A 20,583-nucleotide genomic window follows, 5' to 3' on the forward strand; every position below is an offset into this window, starting at 1 on the left:
GTAATGTGCCAAAAGGCAGTTTTCTTAGACAGGAAATCCAGGAGTTAGCCTCATGCTCAGCTGGATCTTCTGAGCTGAGAAGCCAGACACGCCTTTACATCACATGCAAATCATCACATAAAATTTTTTTCAAAGTATACTGTGCAAATTTCATTTGAAAAAGAAAATTAAATAAAAACAATACACAAGACAACCTAACAAAACAGAGCACAAACAAACACAAAGTACATCTATTTATGGTCGGTCAGCCCTGATTGCCTGCGTAAACTCAGATGGGGAGAGGAAAACCATACCAGTATGATGAAGGACTTTCCCCCTCTCCTCTCCAGCTCAGCCCAGAGGGAGCCATGGCCAGAGGGAGTGGAGCATAAACTGGATGACAGAGTTGTTTAATGGAGGACCAACACCCAGTGCAGAGTGTTTTAAAGTCATCTCTCCACATAAAGCTCTGGGATTCTTCACACTAGTGTTGTTTTCTGTCTCTAAACACGCCCTGATTTATGGTGCTATGGAGATTCGGAGAAAGAGCCAGAGCCTGTTGTAGTGTTTCAACGAGTAAATAGAGCTCGTGTATAAAGTCGCAGGCGATAGACTGTAATGGAGAGTCTGTGTGGCTGATTGTGTCAGGGCTAATATTAACACAATACAATCACTGAGGTTAACCCATTAGCAAACAGTGGTCACTGTTTTATAAATACCTGAACATTGTCTCATCTTACCCAACAAAGTGACAGTTAAGACACCTTTCAAAATAGCTGCAAAGTATTTTGTGGTGATATCATAGTTGACACAAACTGATTAGTAAGTACAAATGGTAATGTGAAGAACTGAATTTAGTTTGGAGATATTCAGAATGTTTAGTCAACAGAAGGTGTTGAATTGAATAAAAGTGTTGTACAAATGCAGCAGGAATAGTCTCAGGCATCAGTTGTGGACACAGTCCCTCCCTTCTTTCTGCTCCTGCAGCGAATGAGAGGCACTGGTATCACTCATTATGTCAGAAGAGAGGGTAGATTAAAATGAAGAAAGACTAGAAGGTCAAAGTTTAAAGGTGGTCTATGGGAAGTGACCCCTTGTGATCTCCCACTTTCAGCTTTTAGAGTATTTTTGCCCCACTGTGGGCATGCAGTGTCTACCAAACAAGAAGCACATTGTATGGACATACAGCCTCTGTGAGGGTGGCGCCAAGTCTATGTTGGCAAGGATGTAGTTTCACTGAGTGATCAACATCTGAAGGCTATTTTATCAATCAAGGGCTCACTGAGAAATGGAGTGTTCCCACCAGTGAACTAAATAAATGAATCGATTGCTTGCTTATTCAGATGTAAGCAACAATGTCACAAATGTACATAATTCCATCAAGAATTGCTCAAACGTTTATACGTGGATGTCTACCTATGGCAGTGTGGGAGTACGATGCGTATAGAGCTCTTCTTCCCTCAGTGTCAGCCAGCTCTGAACAGGCATTGGAAGGGAAGCAGCATCTGGCAGGGATGAGGGGTAGTGAGCAGCAGAGCCCCCAGCCCCATCCATTGTGGTCATGGCTGAGTGCAGGCCATGCTGGACCTCCTGGGGACCCACATGGCTGTAGGACCTTCAGCAGAGTGAAACAGAACCACACAGGCAGAAGGACAATACGGAAAATGATGGGATGAATCACTGTTTCAATTCTCGAGACAAACATTTGTTTTTAATGACCAGATGTTAATTTAAAGTTAATTTCAAATATTATGATTAAGGCCTACATTTTGATTTATTACAGAGTGAGAAAATAACTCCAAAACTAAAAGACTTTGGTTCAGCTTATTTTGATTAACAAAAGAAGGAGAAATGCAGCTTTTTTTTTAATGTATGCTTCAGTCTGCTGAGTTAAAAGCGAATTTAGCGATTGCAGCTCACTGGATGGAAAAACACATTTTTACTGTGCAGATTTGACAGCAGTCCAATGGGGCTATGACACAATCTGCACATTTATGAAGGAAACTTCTCGTTGCTCAACAACTGAGGGAGAACAAACTGGAAGGAAGCCGTTTCCTTTGGAATAACTTTTCCATCTGAAAAAGCCATAACCACATTCTGACATACCTGCAAAAATCCCTGAGCGGGAAGACTGCAGTGATGTTTGGAGGCTGGTCTAATTTTTCATTGCCCTCATCTCAGGCATCTGAAGGTCTTTAAATCAGAGGTTTTGCATCCTCCCAGCTCCTCCCCCTAGCATGTGTGTGTGTGTGTGTGTGGTCTCCTGCTGCTTGCTCTGCAGATCCAGGTTTTAGAGGTCAAGAGGTCAATGTTTGGTGCTGGAATGTTTATGTTCACTGCTTCTGTTAACACCAGTATCCGTACTGCTGTTTCTTTCTGTGGAATAAGTCAGCCTGTCCTTGAGAATACAAAACTAAGAAAAAAAGAGAAAGTTTTCTAAAGTTAACAGTTTTACAGTCTTTTTTTTTGCATGCTTACGTGGAACTTGGCAGATTGGACCGAAGGCAGATGTGGAGCATTTGAAAAGGCAAAGATGAACTACTCTGATAATATATGTTGAGATTTAATCAATAAAAGACATCCGAAGAAAATGTTTTTACTGAATGACTAATACACAATGATCGTAATTGATGACAGCATATTGAAATACAGTCAACCTCACAACAGTGGACAGAACATCCACTGCTAAAAGATTTGTTTTTAATAATTTGAAAACCTTATCTTGGTGATGCTTTTATATGCCATTTATGGGCAGACTTTCTCACATGGTCATAGTATGCACTTCTAGTATGCACCATACAGATGGTCTGAGATATGTGAATCAAAGCATGTGATGTGCTTTTGTTCAGTTTTATCATTCCCACCACAAACACACAGTTGGAGACTTTTGACCATGGCACCTTCCTTCCAGTTGTATACCAGCAAACATCTTCACATACACACACCACTACCCTACAACCACAGATTTGCTCACCCTTCCCCCTCTTTGCACAGCTACACAAGAGAAACAGCTGTTTGTTTATGAACCATTAGAAAGGAGTTGCAAAATATTGCTGCTAAAATAAAAGAAAATGCTGTCATTGCTTGGAGGGATGCATTTGTATATGGGATGGCTGTTTTGGAGTGGTGTACGCTCATGCACCAATGTGTGTGTGGGAGGGGAAAAGGAGCAGAGGCAGTCAAAGGGCAGTTTATAGACAATTTTGTATTCTGCTTCTTTCCTCCCCCATCCCCCAATTTTTACTTCCCCTTTCTTTCTGCTCTAACCACCCCCCCACCTTCTCTTCCTTAGTCCCCTCCACCAGCAGGTTGTTTAATACTTTCCAGATTTCAGCATACTTTCAGCCTTCTGGAAGAGCTGCGAGTCTGCTGATGGAATTTGGCGGAAAAGGCTGTGGGTCCAGACAGGGGCCCCTGATATTGTAAACCTAAAGGCACTCAGCGCCTCCCATCGGTGGCTTAAGCAAGAAAATACTGTTTTCAAAGAAAGTTGGAAACCAATGGGGAAATTACATTAGACAGCCTCAGAAGTAGATGAGAAACTGCGTTGGTTAAAGGGTGTTTGAGCGGGAGAAACAGCTGCAAGGCAAGACTCAAATTACAATGGTTTTGTATTGGGGGAGGGAAGTTGGCTGATCCCCTGAACTAATCAGGAGTCTCCGGTTTCTGGTTGAAACGTGAGATAACTCGAACAGTTGTGTTCACATCCTTCCTTTTACTACAAATCATCCAAATGATCTTCTTTGACAGTCCTGAAAGATGACTAAGACTTTCCTTTTTCATTACTATTTCTCCTAATGGCCATGTTTGTAACACTGAAATTAAAACAAAAAGAAGTAATAAATCAGTATTATGTTGTTAGGATGGTATAGATGTATTAAGAAAAGATTCATGCATGCTTCAAATTCAACTCAGCTTACATTTGGTGATGACATACCCATAAGATGCAAGCTTCACACAACCACTAGATGGCAGTAAGTGACAAGCTTTATATTAAAGGATTGTTTTTCCTGGAGGGGCTTTCTGCAGGGTTGGGTTACACTACTCAACCTCACACTAGAATGATATATAATTCAATAAAAAGGAGTGATTAAAAAGAAGCTTTTCGGACTCAAATGCAAAAGTGGTGCCTAGTCAAGATTTAGTCTCTTTCTCCAAGAAACAGTCCAACAATCTATTAAAAGAATAATGACCTCATACACAGAAAGAGAGAAAGTAGGATCAATACCATCACTGGTTTGTATTGACCGTAACAATCAATATAAATCGCCTGTTTTACCACAAGTGTAAGAATAATGACTTTTTCCAAGCCCCCTGGCAGATTGGACACTGAAATAATGTGACTATGACAAAGAGAAAGTGGGGAGAGATTAAAGATCCCCTGAAGTGGAGATGAAAGGCTGAATCCAAAGAGAAATGGAGCAGTCTTCTCAGCATGCAGCTTTAATGTGGAGCAATGCAGGGTGAGACCTTGAACTGTCTTCAGCAAGTGTTAACAAAATATAGTGCATTGAACTTTGCCCGAGCTGCGCGGAGCTCACTAGTGTGTGAAGAGCCGAATGATGGTTTAGATAATCGAAAGTGACAGAATTGTTTTGAGCCCATGATGATGAGTAGGATCATGATCTTAGAGAACTGTTAAACTCATCCATCTTCCAATCAGCAGGGTGACAATTACTACTTGTCATCGATGTAGCTTTGCTCATTCATCCAATACCCCTCTCACATCTGTATTGATGAGAAAACATGGCTCTAAAATAAGATTTCAAATATATATATATATATATATATATATATACACACACACACACTTACAGATATATTTACACTTCTAGTCTATCACTCACATTTACTTGTGAGTCATCAAATCAAATTAATCTTGTACACTTAAGAGACATAATCCACAAAGGCATCAATTGCTTCCTTCCTTCCTCTTCAGGGAGAGCCAATGAATAGTGACAGGAAGCAGAGGCAGCACTCAAGGAATTTCTTTGTCAAGGATGGTGACAGGGTTGTACTTCATGCATATATTGCATCTACTGATCTGCTCAGACAAAAAAAAATAAAAAATATACAAGAGAGAGGACACTCATGGTTCTCTTTTAATGAAAAATATAGGTTACTTTCAATAATACAGAAAAGAAGCCGTAAATATACAGTAAAGAAGACAACAGTAAGGCATATCATATTATACAGAATACACAGCGTCTCATTCACACAATATGAATTTTTGAAATGACCAGAATACAGAGTGTAGTGTGAGTGACATATTACACCTTAGGATAACGTTCACGCTTATTCTTTAAACTTGCTAGCCAAATTCTCAACTTGTATTCAACAGTGCTTTTCTATACAGAGAAACAAGTGACAAACATATTCAACAAGTTCTCCCAAAAGCAAGTTTTACAACTGATATTTTTGCTAGAAAATTAATTTGGCACATCTGTCAGTGTAAGTTAAGGCTAAGAAATCAATCAGCGCAAATAAGCCCCAGCCTTGTGGCTTTAATGATGCAAGAGGCAGAGTCAAGCTGCAATGACTGTGCAAGTTGCTGAAAAACAGCAATCTTTCCTAATGCTCCTGCATCTATTGCCGACTTCTTTTTCATCCACGTTTTAAACAGACACAACACAAGACACAAAGATCTTTTTTCCAAGATTAAAAAAAGAAAAGATGTATGAAACAACAAATACAAGTAGTGTGTGGTTTACCTTTGCCTGCCAGTACACATTTTCTACCGTACATACCTTAAAGCCCTATACAAGTGTGGTGGTGGAGACCGTTTAAACATAAAGGCAGCCTCATTGACTACTGACAATAATCTTTTTATGGTTCAGTTACGCCACAACGAAAAGAAAAAAAAAAAGAAGAAGGAAGGAAGTGGTTATTAAACTTTTTTCAGTTTCAACTTGAAATGAGAGAAGGAGGGTAGAAGGAAGAACAGTCTGTTCGTGTTGATATAAATCATAAAAAAGTAATCTGTTCAGTGTCTTTTTTCATCTCTTTATCATTGAACAATGTGCCACACATTACTCTTTACACCTCTGTTTTCTTGTGATAACAAGTCTTTATAGATAGCCCGATACATCTCGATTAGTGTTACAGGTTTTCTTTAATTCACAGAGTCGAAGCCTGTGTGGCAGCCAGAGAAATAATATTTAAGGTTTGGGCTTTGTGGTCCTGTTGTAAACTGGGTGATGGCAGCCTTCGAGCAGCATCACAGGGACCCTGAGTTAAATGAGTGAGAATAAAGGAGAAAAGTCTGAAAGATCTGTGGTGTTGTGATAATATTTTCTGATGAAAGAGGCTTGATGCTGGGCCTCACATTCAGTAACAAAAACAGCTCCCTTTATTGTGTCAAGATACCCACCACTGATGTGACAGAGGCCCTCTGTTCAGGCAAGGCTGAGTGATGTTCCACAGCCTGATAGAAAGCAAAGCTAGGAAGAGGTGAACCAAATGAAAAGAAGCACATGTGACACATCGAGTCAAAGGGAATAGAGTAAAAGTCTGACGTGGGTTTTAGGCATAGAAACTGTTTTTCTGACTAAAGTTCCATTTCAACCAGGACTCCTTGCTTATTTCATGAGTTTTCCATATTCAAAGCAAATTCCCACTTCACAACAGCTACCGCAATGTTCAAAAGAGAGACAAGAATTGACAGACCGAGTGAAAGTGGAGGGCAAGAAGCTCAAGTGGATGGAGTTAGTACATCCTAAAGAAGTAGTTGCACTTTCTTTGTAGCCGTGCCAAGTAAAAGTCCTTCATCTTCTTCACAATACCACTCACACTGTACCTGGCAACAGTGCATTAATCCCATTCAAGTGAAAATCCACTCTTTAAAGGGACTTGCTAGATTCACAAATCACTTCCGGAGCTTGGTCCCCCCCCCAAGATGACACGGGATACTCATACACGTATCTCATCATCTTCATCCTCCAAGAAAGAAGAGAAGTTGCTTTCCTCTTCTGGTGGTGCACTGAAAGTAGCGCTATCTGTATCGCCTGCATATGCATAATTCAGGCTGCTCGCCTTATCATCCAGAGGAGCAGAACCAGAACTTGACATGGAGCAGCTGTCAAGGTGCTGCAAGTGTTTGGGTCGTATCTCAGGAGTGTACTCTGGGGTGTAAGGCCCTCCATCTTTGGGCCTCAGATCAATAGAGCTGGTTGGATGGAGTGAGGCCTGCTGATGCAACTCTGCTGCCTCTTCATCTGCATCCATCTGCTCGATCCTGTCGTCGTCTTTTTCCCTTTCTCTGCCATCCTCTTCCTCACCATGGGTGCTGACGGGTGGTGAGGCACAGCCCTCGCTGCTCTTGCCCTCCTCGTAGCCAAGATCATCATCCTCCTTTTCCATCACATCCAGGATGTCATTCAACATGGAGGGTCCCAGGTCAACATGGAATGACATCACCGATTCTGCATGCTTCATTCCACCTCCGTAATGAACAGAGCTCTCTGGCAGCTCAGTCAGTTCACCAAAGTTTCGCTCTTCCAGCTCGAGGAAGTGTGTGGCTGCAGCTGCACCTCTCCCATCCAGCTCCTCATGCTGCTTAAATGGACTTGAAGACAAACTCTTTGCCACCATGCTGTCTCCTCTGTCTTCATCATTGAGAAAAGGAAGAGACATGGCGTTTTTAACAAAAGTGGGAGAGCCTCCAGTGACCAGCAGGCTGTCTTTCTGTTGATCCACTCTGGTCACTGACTGGGAGCGCTTGCTGCTCCTGAAAGTGCGCGATAGAAGGCCAGGCCGAGGGGAACGAGGGAAGGATGTGGTTTCAGGGGAAGGCTCCCCTGAGCGTGTGCTGAGGAAGGACGTGTCTCCAAAAGCATCACCACTGCGACCTACGTGCATCGTATGGCGAAAGTCACCTAAAGGGGCACTGATCATCTCCGTCGTCAAATCCATATGAGAGCGACGTTTAGACTGGGAAGAGGATGACACTAGTTGTTTTAAGATAGGCATAGTGGCTGATGAGGTGTTTTGCACGTAGATGTGGTCAGGCCAGAAAAAGAGCACCAGACTCTTCAGAATGTTTGTTAACCTTGGGGAGAATATTGATCCTCAACTCCAGTCAGCTGTGGAACCTGAAAAATTTAAACAAAACACAATAAATTTCATAGAGTGGAAAATAGCAGTAATCAATTGCAATACAAACCTAACTATTGCATAGCTCACACATTAGGATGTTAACAGTTAACAGCTGTTAAATCTCAGAACACAAACCAACACAAATCAAAAGGGATATTTGATGGCTGAAAGATATGTTCCTGCTATGACACTCAACTTTGACACATCAGATGCTAAATGGCCAAAACCTTCATTATCTAGTAATGAGAAGTCACTTACTGTCCCAGACAGAAGTGTCATCATGGATATTATGTCAGGGTGAAATTAGGCTTACAACAACAATGATGATTATGCAACATACAATATTTCTTTATTGAGCTTTTCTTAAGAAAAAATATATATATATATATACAAATTTTAAATTGGGTAATTTGAATGTAATTCCATCCAGTTATATTAAAAGCTTGTTGGTGTTTAAAGTTCCAAGATGCCATAATTCACCAAGGACAGCACCCAATACTCAGATCTACACAATACAACAGGAAAAGTCAGAACTCAGTGCAGATCTTAGAAAGACTAAGTAGATTTAGAAAAGAAATATTTTGGTGCCTTTTCTAAACAACAGCAGATTCCCAGATCATCAAGCCAAAGATTGTCAAGCAGAAGTAATCCGTTTCCCCATTACGCCAAGGTCAAGAGTACCCAAATTTAAATGCAGGAAGCTAGGATATCAGTGTCAGTGTCTGCAGTCAATCAAGATTTAAATCAGTGACTAAGGGGCCTGATGAACTAGGCGGGTTTGGTCCCCCTGCAGAAACACATGTTGTCCTATCATGCCATCCATTGTAGTCAGGCAGAAGTGCTTTGTACATGTGCATTAGATTTAGTTTACACACATGCATAGTTTTTTCAGTCTTCAGGAAATATATTCTCTGCATGCACACAGGCATGTGACTTCCAGGCAAGAACGAGAAGACTCTTTATAATTATTGTAAGGCACAAATCTTCTCCCAATCTTTTTTCAAACACCAGCTCAATGTCGAGTTTCGTGTTTCTGCATGAATGGCGTTTTCATGCGGATGTGTGTTAAAAGTTAGAAGTTCTTAAACATAAAAATAAAGTTAAAACAGCCCAATTTTGCCTTGACATGGATATTCATATACATATACAATATCTGCAATACTAAGGCAGGAAGATGAATTATGAATTATTATGTCAAAGAATGTGGAATTGCGATCAGAAAAGTGTCGGACAATATTCCCCAAGCAGCCTCTTCTTAAACCAAAGTGTTTCAAACACTTATGGTTTGATTGATGGCTTGTCGGAAAATGGCTTGTACATTATTCAAAGAGCTGATAGTGGGGAACCTCACCACAAGCTGCCAGACAGACACTGCTGCTTCCTCCTCCTGAGGCGGTACAATGGAGGACGGGGTGTCTCATTAACTGTCAACCCCACGTAATATACACAGGAAAAGAACGCTGCCATGGCGGTCTGAGCGATGAAATGCAAGCAGTCTCTACAGACACATCAGAAACATGCGCTTGCCTGGCATGGAAACTCCTTATGGTAACATGTAAGCAAGCCAGAGGAAATGCTTACCTTGTCGTCTTTATTGTGCACCTCTCCTGCTTGCACATTGCCTCGGTCTTTCTATTTACTCACGCTTACACAAATAGGTAGTTAAAACACTCAGAGACATCGACTTTGGACTTCTTACAGGCAGGTTTTCAAAATATATTCAGATCAAGAGTTGTTTTTGGTAGAGGCACCACTGAGAGATTTTGATGTTTAATGTGGCAGGCTTTTTAGTGCATTGACCTCGTTTTTCTGTCGCCACCCCCTATCTTTACCAGCCGAGTCTCTATTCTGCTTCCTGTTAATGCATACACCTGCTTTGGTTTCTATAGAAACAAACTCATGCAAGCAAGCAACAGTTGTTTCCTGTCAGAGCCTGCAGAAAACTTCAGGCCTTACTGGAGCATGCAAAACAATCATTTAGACAACTCTAGTCGAGGCAGATTGCTATCTTGATTAAAGTTAGCAATCTGCCTCTACCGAGACGGAAACCATCCTTTTGAAACTGTCCAAAGGTCCTCACATGGGTCAACAACATGGCCAGTAATACACAGGAAGTCTACCAAAGCCCTTATTTTCATAGAAGGCTGAGTTGTGCTGGCCTCAGCATCCCAGTCCTGACAACATTCTACAGCAGTCTTACTTCCTGTATTACTGTAAGGTATCAGAACTGTTCCATTTCAGACAGGAAAGTACTGCAGAGGGTAAAAAAAAAAAATGACATAGTAGTTTCATTTGGGCCATTTACATAAACAATGCAAAAGCAGGGTGTCACACATTAAATAAAGAGCCCACCCACCTTGCACACAAGCAGGACGCTGCAAAGCATCAAAGCCAGAACTTCAAGGCTCAAAGCCAGCTTCTTCTCTAAGGCGGTGGGACTCATCAGCTCACTACCTCATTGACTGACACAAACTGCCACGTCTTTTTTCATTGCACCGCTCTGATTTAATCAGCTGTTTTTATTCAAATGTTTTATTTCTTGATAGGCTTTTGGTAAATCTTAGTATTAAGTTATAGTCCCAAATTGTCTTCTATTTGCTTCATCAACCTTTTAAGAATACCAATACAATTAATCTTAAACCCTGTCTCATGTTTTCACTTATTCAGACTATCTTTGTTATTTTTTTATATGCCAGAATGAAAATGAATTAAAAAAAAACAGAAAAGTCCCAACGCTTTAGACAACACAAGGATGAAACATGTGAAAGATTGCAGCATTTTCCACTTAGACTGGATCATGATATGAAAACATTCCCTGAACCTCGAATGGCTTCACCAAGACAAACAAACATGTTCATTTATTCTGCAAAAAACATGATTATTATTGAAGCAGCCTGTTCTGAATTGTTATGGAGAAATAACCATGGAAATTGCCCCACCTCCATGCAAAACCTCTTTCTTTTTGGGTGGCATAAAAGAGGGAAAAACAACCAGTGGTTCAAAAGAGTGGGGATGGTAAAAGCTCACAACCCATTCCTCCATCTCACCCTAAAGCCAGGATCAAGCAGAAAAACTTATTGGTGCTCACTTCAGTCACATGCATGCAGAAATTTGTTTCAGACCACCATACAGGCTGTTTCTTCATCAGTTAGTCTAAACCAGATCCAGAAGCTATGCCCAATCAGACCTGACTGACATGTCTATTACTAAGCTGATAGAACTGGCAATCTATGAAGAAGTGTGAGCATGCAGAAGTAAGTGGGTGTATTTGAATGAAACAAAAATGTAAAAGGGCCTGAGAAGACAGAAGTAAGCGTGGGAACCATTGGTCACAGCATTGGGAGTGGGGAGGTGGGGAGTTGACTTTGTAAACAAACTCATGATCCCACTGCAGCAGAGCCCACTGGAGACACAGAAAGGGAGACAGGAACGTAGAGGAAGAGCAAATGAGGCACATCTGCATCCTTTCATTTTGACAGTAATGCTTCACAGAAACTGTCACATTCTGCACTAACCTCCAGACCCTGAGCGCTTAAAATGATGTGCATGGATTACAGGGTTGACTGAACTGCATTGATGTGGATGTGGTATTTCTGAACTTCTGAGAGAAAAGCAGCCACGCATGCATGCATGAACACTGTGATAAACATGAACACACTGGGAATGGTTCATAACTGCAGTTTCATTTCTCTTTCCAAATCTGTTTGCAAAAATAATGTTTCTGTCGATTTCCTAAGATTTATTTATGTTATGGGAATGCAACGTTAGCTCTGTTTAGTTTCACACATCCTATTTACACCCAACTTGAGTCTACATTTCTTTTTTTGTTCTTTAGAGAAATTAGCTAACAAATTACTTATTTACAGATATTTTGTGATGAAAAATGACTAAATAACCTCATTCCATCTGAGTAAAAAGTAAAGAAATATTGTGGGAAGTTAATTGAAATGGATTGTTTTTTTCAACTGAATGGGTGAAAGGAGGATAATTAGGTCAAAGAGTAACCTCAGCATTGCTGTAGTGATTCATTAACACTGCAGCATTGGAGGAAGTGAACAAACAGTGGCTGTGAGTTATAGGCATGGGTCAAAAAATATATGAATAAATAAATGAGAAAAAAACCCTCCTATAACTGACAAGTAGCCATTAAGTTTTTATAGCTTAGCTAGCACAAAAATCCTCAGAAGATGTGGAATTTACATACATTACAAAAATAAATTCAAAAATCAAGATCCCAGAGAATTATTGACTGCCTGGATAACGACCGTCACTCATAAATTTTCACATCTTGTCAATATGGTCAAACTAGGCTGCTCAATACCAATACACAAAAGATCACTCCCAGACTCACTAACTCTCAAATGTGAGTTATGGTCCATTTCCAAAACGAGGTATTGATGCACTATCTTTGTGCTCAGATTTGTCCTGTGTGTATTCCACTGTCTGGGAGAGGGGGTTGCTGCTTGATTCTTTCTGTCGGCATCGTTAGAAGTCATTGACCTGGATGGACAACCACATGACCTGGGAGATGGAGGAGGGAGGGGGTTGGGTGGGGCACATGTACTCAAAATCTGTGAGAAAAAAAACAAAAAAAAAAACAAGCTGATTTGCTCTGTTCTCAGTTTGCAATCCCATTTGATAGTAAAAGGTAATGGACTTCAGTGTGTTTAAGTACAAGAAAGATCTATACCCTTGTTCAGTAACAGACTAACATCAGAGTGCCATACACATACCCCAGTAATTAAGCAGAAAAATGGCCTCTAGTAGATGGTATCTAACATGCAACTCAGTTAGCAGGCCTGAATGTCTCATTTAGGAAGGAGCAGCCACAGGACAAACAGTGGAAATCACATTATCTCCCAATCACACAAAAGCAGAGCAGAGGACGCCCTTTGAGATAAATAAAGCAATGAGAAAACATGCTGCTCTGATGACAATTTCTAAATAAAGCACTCCTTCTTACACGAAAGCCAAATTTAGCTGTTACTTTAATGACCCTTTTGGAGTGCTGGAAGAAGTATTCTTGTGGATTCAGAGTAAGTCGTTGATCTACATATCCCTCCACCTCTCACTACTATGCAGTTCTACTACAGCAAGAAAGTGGAGAGCTTATCTTAACCTTCTTCACACCCCCTACACCCCTTTAGCCACTGAAACATTTCCTAGAGATTTTAAAGAGGGGATGCAGGTAAGACAGCATCATATGGACCAGTTGACTAATTCTGGAAAACCTCTGAGGAACCAAAAGTGAGAATACAGCAGGTTAATACCAAGGGAGTGTGCATGCTGATTACAGGTGCATCCTTATATTGTTTAATGCATGCCTGTGTGTATGTTTCTTTCCACTGGTAAGTCATTATTGTAAAAGTACATCAATATGAATAAAATTAATAGAAAAACATCTTTACATTATTGATGTGCGATACCACTAATTTCATTCCGATCTGATACCAAGTAAAAGCAAAAGTGATTTTGATGATACTGATACTTTTTACCAAAGCTCAATGTGTTAAAAGCCACCCAGTGACACCAAAACTCAGATCATCTTTCTTATTCTTTATTGATAGAAAAATGCTTATCTTTATGCCCATATAATCATTTATACTTCTGTGTAACTGCTTATGTTGCAAATATTGTACCTATGCATGAGACAAATAGCTGCACTTGGAGAGGTCACCATGGTCTGCTCTGAGAGAAGAATATCCCACAGCCTTTGGTGTTATCAACACAACTGTCTGCTCCAAGAAGAGAATATTCCACGGCCTCGGCGTTATCAGCACCACTGTCTGCTCTCAGCAGGGCAGGAGGAATGTCTCATGACTCGTATCAGCAAAAAATGCAAGCCTCCGTCCACTCTACCCTCTAAAAGTGTCCTGAAAACTCTGTATCTTTGAACATTTGCATCACAGACTCTGTGTTAAACTGTTCACTTGCTGCAAGATAATTAAATATCCTATGTTTTTGAATTTCAGACAGTATTCCTGCGTATTCTCATTAATTTTCTTAACATTTATTCATAGAGCATTTTCAGAAAATATGATAGGAGAAATTAAAACAAAATTATCTCCTGAGAACCTGCATATCAATTTTTAATTATGGCAACTGATATGTACAACAAAAATGAGACATAAATAAAAGTTATTTGAAGGCGTGGATGGACATATAATCAAATCAAGAAATCCTGCTCAATAAGACAGCTATTTTTCCACAAAATATGTATTTAAATAACTCATTAATACAACACCAATACTAGTTCTGTCATTATTCCCCACTTTGTCCTGCAAGGCCTGCAGGGGGCAGGAGCCTCTCCCAGCTGACACTGGGACAAAGGTAGGATGCAACCTGGAAAGGTTGCCAGTTCATCACATTGCAAATGGAGAGAGACAGACAACCATATATGCTCTCAGTCACACCTACAGCCAACTTGGAACCACTGATTTAGCCAGGATGCCTGAAGAAAAACCCATGCAAGTTCAACACAGACAGGCTGTACTTGAGCAATACAGTTCTCCCAGAAACAATGCCTTGTACAGCCACTGAAGGCAAGATTTATTTGGATTTCTCAGACGGAGACAAAAAAAACAAAAAAAACAACACATTCACATATACCAGAATCTGTCTTTTTCTGTGCCCACTTATACCTGACAAGCTGGTGCAAAGTGTTGTGTTATGATAATGTTGCACCTCACCCTGCCCTGGCAGGGTACACATATTTGAGCTTTACTACTAACAATGTTGCCAGTGAGTTTTGGAATAGGTATCCATGTTGGTGAAATCTCAAGTCTGAATCTAACTTAAGGTCAATGCGTGGAATATCTGCAGCAAACAACTCCAACTGGGGAAACAATTTGAGAGCTCAGCAGTGTTTTGAAAATGGCTCTATACCAGTAAATCATAATGCAGCTCAGCAAACTCATAGTTGCATTAAAGAAACAATAGTAGAAACTTAAGAGTTATCCTGATCAATAGCAGACAATTAAAGTACCTGTTATATTACACAAGCAGATCAGACCAGCTGGTCCAGAGGGCACAAGGCAGCACATTTTCAAAAGAGCCCCCACAGCAAATTAAAGATTTCCTGGCAGAAAGCAGGCCTGAAGCAAGTCAGTTCGACATGTACCAGCTGACCTCTGATACCCGAGGAGAGAGGACTTGTCTCTGTTACATTTACAGCCAACACAGCCCTCAGACATGACACTCAATCTTTTTTTTTTTCCACAATCCTTTGCTGGGATGAAAATGACAGCTTTCATACACAGACACAAACAGCAGATGGCAGACAAGAATCCTGTATTCCCAACCGACTGATAAACATCACTTTCCACGCTCCACAGTGCATTTGTATACACTAACAATGCTATACATTCCAACTGTGCTATTATCTCTGTTTAGAATAAAAGTTACAGTCGCGCTTACCTGAAATTGTGGCTTGCATGGATCAACATGTGTGTCACTTGTGAAATGGTGGGTGGGGAAAGAAATTATTGGCACCACTCAAGCATTTGGAGTGTCTCAATATAATGAGAGGGAATGAGCAGAAAGCAGGTTCACAATGGTGATAATCAACAAGAGAACATGGCAGAAACAACCACTTAAGATCCTTTCTAATGCTTTTAGGAATGAGAAACAGCTGAGATCTTTCCAGACTCGAATGGTCAATGACTACATTACTTATAATTACCTCTCTGCACTAAATTGTCTGAGACCCCTAACAGGCTACTGTAGATGCATCTGTAGAATATCAAGAATATGACGAATTACAACTGGGATACAAATGCCAATGACTTCAAATCTGTCAAGAAAGAACAACTTCCTAACAGCAGTTTGCACAAACATAAATGCCCAAGTTTCAAGGGACGAATATGTTAGGCAGTACGTCCACAGGAAGGGCAGGGAAAAAATGAGGCTGCAAACCCTCCCATCTCTCCGGAAATCTCCTCAGCCTGCCCTTCCTGACCACTCATTGTAAACAAGGCTTTGCACAATCATACAGTATTACAGAGGGGCTGTCCAAACAAACACAGCCCATATCTCCATCAGCACTCAATTTCAATAACCAACAGGGATGTGAACCAATGCTGATATTGTGTTCAACAACTGCTTTTAATGCATTATGGATCAATGCACAGAGCCCCTCGTGTTTGGTTAGCTGTTTTAGAAGATGAACCCATCCGAGGGTTGTCGACAACAGGCAGCTGAGTCACAACAGGTGTCGACAGCCTCGACCTTAGGCCCAGGTGTCTGTACAGTCGGTGTCTGTGATGCACTGCTGAAGAAGAGCAAGGTTATATTTTGAAACACCCAGGAGGAAACATGTGCTCCTTGATGGAAAGAATTTAGGGTAATGATGGGAGTCGGAGAATCCTGCTTTCTAAGTGGGAGAGTGTCATAATTATAAAGTCAGAGAGGCATGGACAGATGGGAAGCAGCTTCAAAGAGGAGAAGAAAAAAAATAAATCTCTTTTTATAAGATAAGAGAAATGTAAAATAATTGAATTGGGATGTTTTTAATTATGTTGTGCAGTGCTGTAAAGTGCTGTGCTTTTATTTTTTGTCAGCATAAAAAGAAGACAAAAGAAAAGAGATGGTTGTATACTTAAAGAAAAGATCTAGTCTGTATTTTTACTACTTCAAACAAAAATAATTCACAATGGTGTCAATTATTATTATTACTTTTAAATAAAAGATAAAATAAAGCCCCCTTGATGGGCAATGACTGGAAAAAGATAAAAATAATAAAAACACGTAGAGCAAAACAACATTTTCCAGCTGCAGAACACTTTCATATTTGCTTCTTTGAATGAATGAGGCAGTGCTGCCTTAATATCGGCAGCTCAGTGGTTCATATTGCGACTGTTTCCAATATTCTAACAAATCCAACAAACCTAATCTTTTATGATATAAAATACCAACACCTCAGGATTTCTCAGCATGATCCTTCTTGTAAAAGCGATTCTGGAAAATAAGGCAGCAAAACACACACACACAAACACACAGGTCCCTTTAAACTCCATGTCTTTGATTCTGATACTCCAACAGGTTTGCCTTGAAACTACTTTGTTACAAACTTTATACAGCAACTTGATCCATTCCACATTCCACTTTGTATAACCAAACAATTTTCATTTGTTCATCTTCAGTGGCCATTATTCAAGCATGTTGTTATTGGCAAAGCTCGCACATGCAAGTGATTTGCACTGACAGAGGGCCAGGTTACTGGTCAACCAGAGAGTACTGCTGGTACTTAGAGGAGTGATACATGGCCTTTGGAAACAATTGTGAGAAGCAGCAATTCAGACCAAAACACACAGAGCCAAAACCAAAACCAAAACCTAAGATGTAAATCTCTACATCTCTGATAAAACCTGCTAAATTTGAGTCTTCATTGGAGTCTATTTATTCAAAGATGTATTAAAGAGCTGACAAACTTAGTTTTTTTTGTTAGTTTTCTTATTTTTAAAAAAATATATTTTCACAAATCAAGTTGATGTTTGCTGTTGTGTTCAAGTTTAAATCATTTCATACTGGGACTCAGCGGAGAAAGCATTAATCTGGATTTATCAATTTAGGTTATTTTAATTATTTCCACTACCAATACTTTATTTCTATTTATTCAATATTTCACCAAGCCCTTCCAGAGATGTTTATTGCATCAGTTACTTCAGAATATTTCTTAAATCCAACTACAGAAAAAGAAGGGGAAAATCTGGGCTTTTCTAAGGGGAAAAACTATTTTCATTCTAATCTAAACTAGCCTCAGCTGCAATTTTGCAATCATCTGCCAAGCATGTTTCTTCCAACCATCTGCCCTTTTCTAAACACTTGTCAAAAAATACTTTTCTAATGCTGCAAGGCAATTTGGGGAAATATGTTAGAAATCTGTAGTGCAGCTCATAAGGGAACAATAAGTCAACAATTTGTCTGCTCAGAATTTTTAATAAACTTGTAGGAAAAATGTTCAAACTAAAACTGTAAACATTTGTGTAAAGATCATACGATTGTGTATTGTCCATCGCTTCAGTAATGTCTGTATGCAATATCTGCATCTTATAACAAGGAAACGGTACAGCATAATAATCGATGGGACCAGAAAACAAAGCAGACCGACAAAAGACACAGGAACAAACACAAGATTCAAACACAAAGCACACAAGACGCCCTCCGAAGCAGTAGGACAACAATGACGTAAGTCACAAGTCAAAACACCAAACTATAATTCCAGCAACAGTGAAAACTAAGAGAATTAAAGTTGAATGACTAGCATATCTCACCAATGTGTGTATCATTAGCAACCCCCTGGTAAAAACTAAAGCACAGACAACAGCCCAATATGTTACTTAGATTACACATTTATCAAAAGACCAGTCAAAAGCAAAGCGTAGTCTCTCTAATAACCTAGAAATTCTTAATCACCATCCTTAGACATTCCGGAAAAAAAAAAAAAAAAGGAAGTTTATATTGGTATTTCCTGGAATGTGAAGGGGCAGGACAGGACACACACATTGCCTCAAATGAGCACACAAACTGCAGACATGTTCAAACATGGGCACATGACCATATACTTGTGGTTACAAATAACACCGTTTCACTGCCCAACTACCACAGTGGTATTCTAAAATGCTGATTATCTCAAAAATAAAAGTCAAGAGCACAAATTTGCTCACTTCTGTAAACACAATCATGGAAAAGTTGTATTTCTTGAGAAATAAGCAATATTGTACAACCACAAACTGAGTGGTTGGCACAACGTCTGACACCACAAGAAGGAAGAGAACTTTCACCTTTGAACACTAAACATGTCTCCCGGAGGCATTTAGATGCTTTGAAATTTAAGAAACACAGAGCAGTGGAGTGAAGTGAACCTGAACAGGCTGGTTAAAAATGTGTCATTTATACCCAGAGGCATTACAGGGGTACTTCTGGGAAAAAGTAAACTGGTAAAGTCTATGATACATTAATCTCAGTGATGACGTTTGCTTGTTTGCTGTGTCATCAGCCTAAATCCATCACACTGTTCAAGCCAGCAGCACAATGTGGCGTCTCACAAAGTCCTGGCGTGTATTGGTTAAGACGGGTCAAATGTCACATTTTTTTGCAAACACAAAGGAAACCACCTGGTTTCTTACAAAGAGAAACAACAGGTAACATAATCTTGCCTGGCAATTTTCAGTGTGGCAATGACCGAGTGATGGCCTACAAACCTGAGCGTCATTTCTTTAGAATATTGGCCAATAAGCTCATCATATGTCACCTTAGCCCAGGAAACACAGCAGGACTGCCAAGTCAACAGACTCTGGGTAAGAGGCCTGATGAACTGGACAAACAGCACACATAAGTGCAGAGCATGAGAGTGCAGAAATGTGTGGCTTTGTTCGTCTGATCATGTAAAAAACACCTCACATCAAGCAAATATGTGCCAATTCAAGTTCCCCAATTACCTAAAGTTTACACAAGTGTTTCAATATATCACTACTGAAAGAACAGGGATATTGCCCTGAATAGAAATCTGTCATCAAACACGTTTTTAGCCTTATTGTTTCCCTAAGAAGGCCAATAAGAGAGTCCGTTTGAAAACAAGTAAAAAAATCACATCAATGAAACAGTATCCATCACTTTTAGACATTCCCAAATGAACAATTTGAATAAACAAATGTGTTTCTGAGATGCTGAACACAAAAAAACAACTCTTTTCTAACGACACAAACTTCCTCGACAAAATGGATTATTCAAAAGGGAAAAAATAATGTGATGATAAATCGTTTCTGCCCATCTAGTAGCACTTAACTCACTCCCGTGTGAACCACTGAGTGCTTCGATCATATTACAATAAAGCGCTGATTCTGGGTGGGTCAGTGGCTGGAGGACAATAATAAAGGACCAAAAGGATCACGAGCCATGCGTATTGTGCACTCAGCTAAACCAGTGAGCAAAGCTGAATTAAATAAAAACCCGTACAAAGAAAGAAAAACATTCGTCTTTTATTATACTAGGATTTAAGTGCAAGTAAAAAAACAAAAAACAAAAGCATACACTCTTACCGAGCATCCCATTCATAAAGCCGGCTGTCGCTCCACTTCTAGGCCCCCAGCAGGTAGCTCATGGAGGTGCGTTCAACAAAAGAAATATGAGAGTCGCTGATGTCTGCTCTTTGTACTCCAAGCAACGTTTTTAAAAGGAGCAATTCTGACTTATTGTTAGACAAATATTACATTAGTTGTTTCTGCATCCTCACAAACGATGCTTCTGATTTGAGGCGCAAGAACTCACTATAATGCGTCCTGCAGTAGTGAGAGTGGACACGCCCTCTTTTACATGGCTCCTTAAAGACACAGGATGCCAGCGTGGGGCCACACCGACTGCCCGGAAACAGTTTAATTTCGAGTGAAAAGACGCAGTTTGCGTCACGTACGCCTATTACATTTATAAAAATTGAAGAACGATAATGTCTCATGATATTTACGTTGGTCGCGTCATGGTGATGTTTCAGAGGAAGCACAAAGCAACATACAT

At 40.1% G+C, this 20,583-nt stretch overlaps 1 protein-coding gene across 2 annotated transcripts; it reads right to left on the minus strand.

Annotated features, from left to right (window-relative positions):
- Positions 1-5,063: 5,063 nt before the first annotated feature.
- cdc42ep4a (CDC42 effector protein (Rho GTPase binding) 4a) lies at positions 5,064-20,349 on the minus strand. 2 transcript variants are annotated; one of them, XM_072368989.1, is made up of 2 exons: positions 20,112-20,349; positions 5,064-8,069 (listed from the first exon to the last, which is right to left on the minus strand). In XM_072368989.1, exon 2 carries the CDS (start codon positions 7,945-7,947, stop codon positions 6,889-6,891), a length of 1,059 nt encoding a protein of 352 aa, XP_072225090.1. In that variant the 5' UTR covers positions 7,948-8,069; positions 20,112-20,349; the 3' UTR covers positions 5,064-6,888. The 2 variants fall into 2 exon arrangements, with proteins under 2 accessions (XP_072225090.1, XP_072225091.1); XM_072368990.1 differs by lacking the exon at positions 20,112-20,349 and adding an exon at positions 9,655-10,291.
- Between the last annotated feature and the right edge of the window lie 234 nt (positions 20,350-20,583).

Source organism: Leuresthes tenuis, unplaced genomic scaffold (genome assembly GCF_036924035.1).
Source record: "Leuresthes tenuis unplaced genomic scaffold, fLeuTen1.0.hap1 SCAF_17, whole genome shotgun sequence".
NCBI classification, from domain to species: domain Eukaryota; kingdom Metazoa; phylum Chordata; class Actinopteri; order Atheriniformes; family Atherinopsidae; genus Leuresthes; species Leuresthes tenuis.